General features: G+C 33.3%; 1 protein-coding gene across 4 annotated transcripts in view; it reads right to left on the reverse strand.

Moving 5' to 3' along the window:
* LOC109849593 (U3 small nucleolar RNA-associated protein 25-like) overlaps window positions 1-11,634 on the reverse strand; it is a 37,576-nt gene that overhangs the window by 20,293 nt on the left and 5,649 nt on the right. For all 4 annotated transcript variants that reach the window (XR_002249175.1, XM_020419442.1, XM_020419441.1 and 1 more), the window contains 6 exons: window positions 10,165-10,348; window positions 8,667-8,811; window positions 7,381-7,501; window positions 5,843-5,940; window positions 5,604-5,735; window positions 3,826-3,906 (listed from right to left, as the gene is read on the reverse strand). Coding sequence is in view for 3 of the 4 variants with exons in the window: in XM_020419442.1 (XP_020275031.1) it covers window positions 3,826-3,906; window positions 5,604-5,735; window positions 5,843-5,940; window positions 7,381-7,501; window positions 8,667-8,811; window positions 10,165-10,348 (761 nt within the window). In the remaining variant the exon portion in view is untranslated. The remainder of the gene's footprint in view (window positions 1-3,825; window positions 3,907-5,603; window positions 5,736-5,842; window positions 5,941-7,380; window positions 7,502-8,666; window positions 8,812-10,164; window positions 10,349-11,634) is intronic.

Consider the following 11,634-nt stretch of genomic DNA (forward strand, 5'->3'; position numbering starts at 1 on the left):
ACCCCAAAAGAATCCTGATTCTAGTGGAGACTTTTCATTTGCGTACTAAAAAGGATAAAAAGAAAAAAACTAGCACCAACTTTCACCAGTCACATATTATTGTTGTTGCCCACTACTCTTTGTGTTGCCCCTCATCCTCTTTGTCTCCTCCGAACCATCCTCCGCTGCTTCTCTACTTCCTCTGCCAAATCCCTATCTGAAATCATCATATTAAGTGAAAAAAATTGAACTAAAATTTTACTTTTCATTTTTGTTATACTTGAAATAAATATTTTAAAGTGAAATCATAATCTTGAAGTTCTTGGTGTTTTTCTTTTGGACCCTTATCAAGTGAAGAGATAAATCCTAATGGGTAAACAACTTGCAAAGAAAAGAGGTGTCTTTCCAAAGCCCCTCCAAAAAGTCCATCTTTTTGTTCCCTATGTCTCTTGAGTTTGTTCAAAGATTGAAATTTTCATTTCTTAGCGGTAAAGAGATCCAACCCCCTAGCCCAGGTTGAAGACGCAAAGAAGAAATTGAGAAAGAGGAACAATGATTTAGAAATTCAGACTGCACTCCCAAGTTCTGCAAGCCTTGTGCTTAAAAATATTTTATGAAACTTTATTGAGTTTTTCTTGATGAAATTTGTTCTATTTAAATGCAATCAGGTAGCCTTTCTTCAGATGAAGAGGATGTGCGCAATGAACAATTAGCATTTGACAGCTTGTTAAACCAGTTGGGATCAGGTAGTGACAAGATGGCTAGCTTGTTAAACCTGTTGGGATCTAGTTATTACTAGGGATTGTTCTAAGCAGTGGCAGATCCAGAATTTTTTTTCCTAGGGAGACGGACAACAAATATCTATTTATCTAAAAATAAAAAACATTGATATCTAATGGGAATGCTCTCAGTAGTCGATACATTTTATTAATTTCATTGCATCATATTTTTCTTGTAATGTGATACACAAAAGTGAGCATTTTTAGTTATACACAAAAGTGAGTTTTTAGTTATAATTTGCTTCCATTAATGAAATCAAATGATATATACAATATAGTTAATCAAAATTCACTACAAAATTAAATCAGATTCATAAAAGTAAACACTTGGTATGCAGTACATAATTATTAGAAGATTGTTATCAAAATATATAGCAACAGACATATAAAGAATTTAGACAATAAGTTTTACAAAAAATAAAAATAAAAAAGGATATATAAAAGAAATTAGACAATCAGTTTTCCAAATTTTTTCAATCACTAAAAAAAATATGCCAGATAACCAATACCAAACTATTATTGCAATTAATTAACAATTATTTTTTATTTATAATTAGTTACCAATTCTCACAAATTATAATCTTTACAATCTACAATGTCTAATTTTTACATGACTCATTCTCAAAATAAATAACATTCCATTAACCATAAATAACTTCTATACTTTAATATATTTTAATTTTTAGTAAAATTGAAAAAACTATTTGATAAACAAAACCAATTTATAGCATATCCTTGATATATTAAAATTTTTGAATGTGTGAATTGGTAGTTAAACAAAACAATATTAACCATTGAAAAACACGACTCAAAAAAATATTTAACTCGCTTGCTAATAGGTGAGAAGATGGGGAGAGGAAACTGAATGGGCGACAATGGGTCTGGACGGTGATCTAGGCGGCGGTGGATCGGTTAAAGGTCAGGTGGCGACGACGAGTCTAAGCAAGGGCTCTCAGATTTAGGATTTGGGCGAAGCTATAGGATTTAGGGTTTTAGTGAATTTAAGCTTTGAGAGAAAGGAGCGAGAGACGGAGAGAAATAAGTTAAATTTTCCACTATTAAGCCTAATTAGATGTATTCTGAAATTTGTCCCCCAACTCATCATAATTATATATTTGCTTCTTAAACTGCCTTTCTCCCTCAATTTTACCCCTAACTCTAACCAATGTTAAAAATTTAACACTTTTGTGGGCTACATTAAAGGTTTATCCCTGTCTTAATTATTTAGAAAAAGAAATTTAGCAAAAAGGAATCAAAAAATATGCAGATCTTCTTAAATTCTTTCACTCTCCTTCGTAACCCTTTTCTTTATGCGACCGCCTTAAACGTGTCTTCTTCTTCAGTTTTCTTTTTTTTCTTCCCACTTTTTTAAATCTTGATAGCAGTTTTTTTAATAGGAAAACTTTTTGCTTGCAAATTGTTGCGAAAGATATGAACCGGGAGGGCAATGGTCTTTACCTCATCAAGATGACAAGCTACGTATATATGAAAGATCAAGAGAATCAGTTTTATAGATTTGTGCAATTTCTGAAGCATACAAGTGCTAATGATGATCATCAACTCCTAAATAGCACAACCTAATTATGAAAAGGTTTGTGGTTTTCTTTTTAAAAATGGCATTGAACGACTCAAATTAATTGATTAAAGATATTGTCAATGAAAAATAGTAAAATTTATCAGAATGGATGAATTATAAAAAAATGGTCATAATTTAAGGCTTTACCTGTGAGATTATCAGAATGGATGAATTATAAAAAAAATTGGTCATAATTTAAGGCTTTTCCTGTGAGAATATAGACGTCTATGGAGCCGGGGTCGATGAAAGATTTGATTTGAGTCTTATGATTGTTTGTAGACCTGAGTCAAGCTCCCCACAAATCAACACTTCCTAGTTAAGGAACCTATGGACAATATAAGGGTTTGTCATAATCCTAAAAAGCAACTTGCATGGTCCAAATGGTCTTAAAATCAAGTATGACAGGAAATTGCATCTGATTCAAGGGTAGAGATAACCATTTTCCTAAATAGATAACACTACAGGTGGTTCATGGTTATTGTCACCACTACTAATCAGAAGCTCTTTGAAAAAGTTGATGTAATTCACAAATGAATAATATGAACTTTATATTTGCGGAGAAGCTGTATCCTAGATATACCAGCCTCCTTTCATCATTCTCACAGTTCCAAAATATGCGGACTTTTTAAGGGAAATGATACAAGCTAAAGAGATAACTTCTCAGAAAATTTAAACTGGTTCCAGTCATCTACTTCAATCATGCACTCCCTCTTATCCAAGAAATAACCAGCGAGAGGATTCTATCTTCAAATCATCTCATACTTGTTGCCACAATCTATAAAATGCTTAATTTGAACTGTGACCGTGGTGATAGTTGCACTTTGAAAGGGATGAGACATGATTATACACAAGAATACTCCTAGTCCTACCTCATGAACTATAATGTTGATGGTAAGATATGTAATATTACACAAAACTAACCAGCCTTTGAACTGGAATGGTAAAAAATCTAGAAGTCTATAACAACACAGTTACAAAATTACAGCATTTGAAATCTAATAAAATAAAATCCAAGCCTCCTCATCGTAGGGTTATAGGGCTTAAATTTATAGATGAACAGATGAGATTTGCAAAAAAGCAAAACAATGTGAATCTAAGTGAAGGTATAAAAATGAGACCTTCACCCATATTTTGGCTCTGAGATAATAAGAACAGCCTGAAGGAAATAACATATTTATGACTGTACTTTCTTCCAGTAGCATTTTTAATTTTCTCTCTGATGATATCATGATAATGACCGTTTTGGTAAAACATGAGAAATATAGAAACTAACAAGTCATGTGATGTCCTCCCATGAGTATGAAAACTAGAAGCATGATTTAACTAACCCATTAATTTGGGGCACTACCACTAGAATATAAGGATCCAATTATGCAAGCAGCTACCACACCGTATATAGCATGGCCAGCAGAAGAATAACCAAAAATATATCAGAAACAGAATTGCAACAATAATGATCAAATATTAGACATGAAATAATAAAAAGCTTACTTTATTTGATGTTGGAATAAGTTGAATTAGCCTTTTGACAACACGTAATGCGATGCTTCCAAGTGGCAGCAAAAACATCACCTGTTTGTATCCAAACTCAAAAGGCTAAATGAGCAAAGAGGAATAAAGACAATGTAGTTGACAACAACAGTTTAACCAGAAACACATGATAAACTAGGAGATAGATCTCATGTATAAGAAATATTATATATAGAAGTCAATATCTAATGTAAAAAAACACAGTCCAGTTATACATCACAATTGACATTCCATTCAAGCAGTCCACACACAACAGGCATAACATGACAAAATATGTGACATTTACAAGTAACAAACAAAGAGTTAGCCTCTCCCAAATGCTAGCTCACCTCTGTTGAATAGTTCACGCCTGGAAAACCCCTCTCATAACCCATGATCAGAGTCGACCAAGGCTAACAGTTTCACGCTATTACAGATTCATAAACACCTTCCACTTCACTTCACTTGAGCACCATAAATGCTAATTCTGTTATGGCGTCTAATAAAATGAGCGACCATAGTTACGTTGTCTAATGAAATGACCAACTGTAATTGAAACAAAGCCTGCATCCCACTTAATCCTAGGGAACTATAGCTACCATCAGCTTGTTCTGAATGATGTCACAATCAAAGATGAAATTACGTAAACTAAAGTTGGAAATCTCGGTTTATCCCAAATTCATTCTGTATGTTACGGTATCAGTATTGGAGTTCCAGAAGTTAGCAGGTTTCAAATCAGAAATATTAGAATTTGGAACAGCAATACAGGATGGCTTTATAAAGTCGGAGCAATAAAAAGAAATACAAGAACAGTAAAGTAGTCATCGATTTTTCACAAGTTATTAATAAACAGAGAAGTTTAGAGTAGCCTCTGATGAAATCCTGTTAATTATGTGTTCTCTCTACTCGGTACAAGAACAATTAACTCTTTCTGATTCACTTACATAATAGAATCAGCATTTAAAAAGACAAAGTTGCAAGGTAAATCTTTAAACCCTTTCATGAAGCAAGGCATAGCTTAACAATTTTTATTATCATTAATTTCTTATTTTTTAAATCTAGAGTATAGAACCATGATCCTCAGCCCTCACAACGACTTCAGAGTTCTGGTGGTGTGGTTGAAGAGTCTTTTGACATGGGCATCAGACAACCCACGTTCAAACCCCACTGTCCACAAACTTAACGCAGACTAGAGAAAAGGCATCACTCCGTAACTCCAGGTTTCGGCCCTATGAAAAAAGCAATCAACCACGGAGGCATATAAGAGTGTAAACTATAACCCTCAACCTTCACCATAACTTGTTTCTGTGTGTAGTGGAAGCGTCCTTCTACATGCACATAAAAGATAACGAATTTTTTTAAAATAAAAAGATAGGACAACACATAGACTCTATCCTAGAGACCTTTACTCTAGCAAATGTTCAAGTTATATTGGGAATTCTACACTATTCTTTCTAAGCTTTAACACGACAGATGTTTATCCAACCATTTCCAATTGCTAAAAATGCCTCCGGCAAAGAAATGCGAGGAATACACTTCATTTGCAGCATTTATGCTGAAGCACAGACCTCATAGTCCAACTACAGCTTACATGTGCTGCTCAAGGTGATTTCCTCAAAAATATCTCAAATAGCATAACTTACACCTACTTAAACAGTAAACAGGACTTGCAGCTTCAGGAAAAAGATTTTGAGTCTAAATACTTAGCCAGCACTTCTGTAACAGCACACTATCATGTAATAAGGTAGAGTTTTCATCACCTTGGGACGTGTAAAACCATGATCAAGGAAATTGCTTGCACTAAGAATCTCATCCATTTTACCATCTGGATCCGTGCTAATTTTTGCATTATTCTTGCTCACAAGATCCCTCGTCTTAAAAACATGATCTAACTGGGAAAAAAGGATTGAAATGATTTAAAATCAGAAATCACACACTCTTTGATAAACAATTCTGGAATAACTTTCTATTATAAGATATGGAAAAAAATTGAACTTACAGCATGCATAAGGTACGCGTCCATGATAACTGAATCCTCCTCACCTTTAAGATAAAATGGCTTTTTGTTACAATGCATTATATCACGATAGCTATGGCCTGCCAAATGTAGAACAAGCAAAGAAGACAATTTTACATTTTATATACGAAATACCACCAACATAAATATTATATACCTTTCTAACATACAAGATATAAAAACAAGGATAAAATTAAAGAAAACAATACGAAATTGAAGATAATAGGTGATTGTGCAATATATGTAGCATCGTGTTAAGTGAAGGCTTGCAAGTCCTGATCCCTCTGATTTTGGTTGGCAATGGAACATATGATTTATCTTTCCACCAAGGAACATAAACTAATTCCTTTAACTAGCAGCAAATATAATCCTTCAGATTACTAAGATCACAGTCTGCTTGTGCATTTTCTCTCTTAAAACCTTTGTCAAACAATGTAGGTATAAATATTGGGCCACAAGAAATAGGAGGCATTGTGTAAGCTTCCAAGGTAAATTTGCTAACAGTGCAAAACAGGATGACAAGAAATGTGAAGCAATAAAAGAATAAGGATCTACCATTAATGAAACTCAAACTGTCACAGATATAGCCCACATTAGCACCATCCAAGCCTTCATGTGAACAGCTACAAAGACCAACTCAACATAAATAAGAGCTCCATGAAAAGATTCACTATGTTTAATAACAGACTACCAACTTGCATTAATGTTGGGAGCTGGCTACAACTTCTTGACAAAAGCTTTGAAGCACCCATGTAATAAAACTTTGTTGCACCCTTTTGGGCAACTCCTAGACGCATTTGCATCTCCTCACACCTCCATACTTAACTCTCCTCCCACCCTCTCATTGCAGATATCAAAAATTATTTCTAGTCCTATTATCTTCTCTCTTTTTTTCCATTATACATTGCTATCGAATTTTAAACCAAAAAACAAAGAGCTTAATCCATTTTTTAGATGTTGGCTACAAGTCTTTTTCTCATTTCATTTCTACTAGGGGCCAAACTTTTCTCTCCTTTTATTGACGAGCAAATGTACTTTACATCTCCTTATTCTCTTCACTCCTCTCTTCTCATAAACAAATTACTTCTTTTGATCTTTCTTACTCTCTTCACTCCTTTACTTTCTTGTACTTTCCTTCAAGACTTAGCAAATTTACCACTTTGGGAAGGCCTAGCTCTGAACTATCTAAGACCATGCAGTGAAGAAAAGGGACATGTGTCTGAAACATTTGATCCATTACACTACTGGACTGAGTGTTAAAAATGGATTTTGCAAGGCATGAATTTCTGTTGAAAATTTGCTGGAAGTGTCAAAAAGTTGTGACATCACTCCAAAATACAATAACATATATTTGTTGGATATCAAAACTCCAGAGTCTCAAAAAGAATTAAATTAATTAATGGTGCAAATACAATTTTGAAGCAACCTAATTCAATATACACGCAACTTCAGAAAAGGTCAGTGATAAAAAGATCATGTGTAAACAAAAATGACACAGAGGCTAAGGCAAGAGCGTTTACAAAGTGAAAAGAAGAATGTCAACTGAGGATCTAAATCTGCAAAATCAGATGCCTTGAAGATGTCTAGCCAATGCTTGTAGAGTTTTTGCTTGACCCCATACACCGAGTCATTGCTAACTTCCTACAAGGACAAAAGTGGTTTAATTTATGTGAGTCAAATAGCATTGCCCCAGAATATAGAAATACAGAATGATTACTACGGTAGTTTTTAATATCTCTGCATGTGCTATGAGCGATTTTGCGCCTTGCACAAGGCCTGGTACTAGCCAGGATAAAGTGATGAAATATACGGCCATTATAGCAACAGTGATAAAGTATGTTAGGTTGTTGACCAAAAGCAGCATAATGCCCATGGATCAAAGTAGGGTATCAATGATACAATATTTCTGTAATGAAGAGGATACTAAAGCTAGCACATTAATAATAATTAAATGTTATAATAATAATTTGATATAAATATGTATATTATTATATTATAAATATGTATATTATTATATTATGAATAAATTATTATTACTTTAACATTTGTCACCAATATATTACTTTATTATTTATTCTTTAAAATTGTAAAATATATTATAGGTTTAATACATTATAATTTATTAATAATAATTTAATGATATAATAACAATTTATGATATAAATATATATATTATTATATTATGAATACATTGTTATTACACTAACATTTGTTACCAATATATTATTTTATTATTTATTGCATAGTATTTTGTATTAATATATTTATTTTTTCGTATTTATTATTATATTATTTTAACTATTTTATAATATAATACATTCAACTTATTAAATGTCAGTATTTAATATGTTATTATATTATTGTAAAATTATTTTTAATTATTAATACATTTTATTTTATTTACCAAATATTATCAATATATAATAAGATTAACAATAATATAATATGATATGATATTATACTATAAGCATGTTGATAATAAATTAAATTAGATACATATGACATATTATGTTTATTTTGTTAGCATCACCTTAAACTCATAGCCAAAACATCAAACTCAAAACAACAAAAAGGTGAAAAAGGTGTTTTGAAGTAAGTGTTGTGTTTTTTGTTTGAGTTTTTAGTTCAAAAAAACACAATGGTTTCCAAAAGCATGGTGTTTTGTTTTTGGCAAAAACACAATAGAAACAATTAAAACCACCATAGTATCCAAACGCTACCTAATTTAACGAATTAATGATACCACTGTCAATGAAGTCAAGAAGAGACATCGCGGTTTTTTATGACTGTGTGATTGGAAAGGTACCATTGACAAGCGTTCGCCTGTTCCCATCCACTTCGACATTGATCTGCCAGTTGCAGGCATTTCCCACTTATATTTCCATATAGATTTTGTCAACTCACCAGCATGTTCAACTGTTAGAATGTCCTCCAGGTGACGATGGAAAGAACTACATAAAGTCATTCATAACCAAGAATTAAATATAAGATAGACAAAACATATAGAAAATGTAAAAACAAAATTAATTCTTCCATCCACACATGAACGATATATACAGGATAAATAGTGGTCCCCAATAAAAATGTTCAACACATGTCAATCCTTGTAAGAAACCAAAACAAATACTCAACAAAGCAATGATGGTAAAGCTAGCATGGCACTTGTTAAAGAACTCTGGCATACTTTACCTAGTATCATGACAATATATATATTAACAAATAACCAATGTTCCATATTAGACTAATACTTGGTTATCTGCTCATATATGACAGTGTTATAAATTTAACATGGTACAGAGCTTACGATATAATTTTATCAACTACCACAAACTAAAATTGAGGTTAAGAAAATTGAAATGCTCAAGTTTTTCAGCAACATCAACAGCAACTGTTCTATCAAGAATATGACTTCTAGGATTCTATTATCGAAAGTTATCAGTTCCTTCACGTCTAGAAGTATGAATCCAAGCAACAAAAGATTGACCCTTCTACTTTTCAAGACAATTTTAAACACAGCAATTCTCCTTATTAGATAATAAAACATGAACACGGATCTAGCCGAATCCAGAAAAAAGATGGGTACCATTAACACCCCCATGTAAACTATTGCTTCCATTTCATACGCAAACAACAGCAGTATCTTATAAGTACACTGCAAAATATGGGATCAAATCAACTTCAGACAGTCATGTGCTAAAGGATAATGCATGAAGCATCCGTTCATGATGATGTGCACATATATGTGCACCAATGGAATCACCTTGGCTTTGAAGATAGCATGCTTCCTCAAAAGAAACAGAATGTAAGCAAATATGGGAAAATATTTATCCAAATCCAGAAAGAATGCCTCTATTAGCACATTCCCATATATGCAAATAGCAGTACCTTATAACCACACCGGATAAATATATTGCTAAAACAACCTTAAGAAAGCCATGTGCATAAGGATAATGCATGAAGGATCAATTAGATGCATATGCAAATCTTTGCAGAACCACTAAGATTTATGTTAATTAGATGTGATACAATTGAAATCAAGTATAACAAGAATGCATGTCAAGCCTGAAAATATCGGAGAAAACGACCTTCAAAAAGTCATGTGATATTTTTTTTATGCACGTGCTAAACTTTTCCAAACCACTAGTGAAGATGCACAATTTATGGGATAAAAGTGAAATAAAGAATAACAAGCATGAATGTCAAGCCTGAAGCAATAAACTAGTCACTGATTTTGCCTCTAACAGTAGTTTCACATTAACTTAGATATATACAAAATGTCAAGCGCTGAGGAAAAAAATACCAACCATATGCTAGCTATTTCATCAACATTTGTATGGCTATCATTTTCAGAACCATTTGTATCATCCCCGCTAGAAGCAGCATCTTTGTCTCCAGTTTCATGTTCCTCTCTCTGCTTCATAATTTGAGAATGCTCGCATCGCCTGAGATATTCACCTTCAGAATCATCCATAGGTTCCCTGTCCGAGCCTACAAGTGAAAAGAATAAGGAACTGAATCGAGGTTTGAGATTACAAATAGAAGGAGACAGAAAGCATTGCAAAACTTTAAAGGTTATAGCAAATGAAGGAGAGGAATGGTAGTTGTGCTGCTAGATAAACATCAAGAAGTCTTCTTCTGTTTTGCTAGGTAGAGTGCTATATGGGGCTAAGATAGGTGTGCACTATGATGATCGGAACACAACATATAGAAAATAGACAAAAGCTGCATTCCCAATAAAGGGAATGATCGGTCGGCTGATAGGTGGCATCTTAAGGCTAGGCTATGCTATTGCTCATATATACATAAAACTACAACTAGGCAGGTTGAAGAGGAGCTGATAGTTTTGGGAAATGACATAAGCACATGATCAGAAACCAATGGGACTACATAATCATAGTTGATAGCACCAAAAATAAATAACTGCAAGGTTTGTCTTATTAATAGCTTGATTCGGCGAAGTTATACATCAATTTACTTAAAAAGAGTTTTAATTTCAATTTGGTGCTAAGAAAAATAGTAAAAAGGCCCAGATTTTAGGTTAAACGGGTGAAAGGAGAAACTCTATGAAATTTTTGTTTTGAAGCACATCTCCTTTGTATTGTCACTTGGGGTGGAAACGAATCGAACCTGAACGAATAGTGCCTTGTTCGAATTCGAACTCGGCTCAAATAGCACTACTCGTATTCGTGTTCGAATTCGACTCGAATAATATTCAGAATTCGAATTTGCTTCGTTTAGTTATGTATCGAACATTCGATTAACAATATTTCATGGTTTTGATATCAAGTTATTCATCAACTATTCGATATCTATTCACCAATTATTCGAAAATCAATATATTTGGATGAGCTTTCAATTGTTCAGAGAAAATGCACAAAAGGAGGAAAATCTAAAATTTATGGAATTCTCAAGTGTAATCTTTCAATTATTTGGATACGATGCACAAAAGGCCAACCTTTAGCAACTAGTTTAAGGATAAATCAAGAAAGTAGATAGAAATCTAAGGTTCGTCTCACCTTTTGATGGAAGCGTAAAGATAGATCCAGAAATCTCAAGAGAAACAACACACCACACCGACAACTACAAACAGTCGGAGAGGAAGAGAGTGTCGAGGGAGAGTGTCGATGGAGATTGTTGAGAGAGATCTCGAGAGATAGGGAGGTCGTCAAAGAAAGAACTTGAGAGAAAGAGCATCGAAGAGGGCGAGAGCGTCACATCAGAGATGAAGAGAGAGTCAAAAGACAAGAGATCGTCGGAGGAAGATGAGAGATCAT

Source organism: Asparagus officinalis, chromosome 7 (genome assembly GCF_001876935.1).
Source record: "Asparagus officinalis chromosome 7, Aspof.V1, whole genome shotgun sequence".
NCBI lineage: Eukaryota > Viridiplantae > Streptophyta > Magnoliopsida > Asparagales > Asparagaceae > Asparagus > Asparagus officinalis.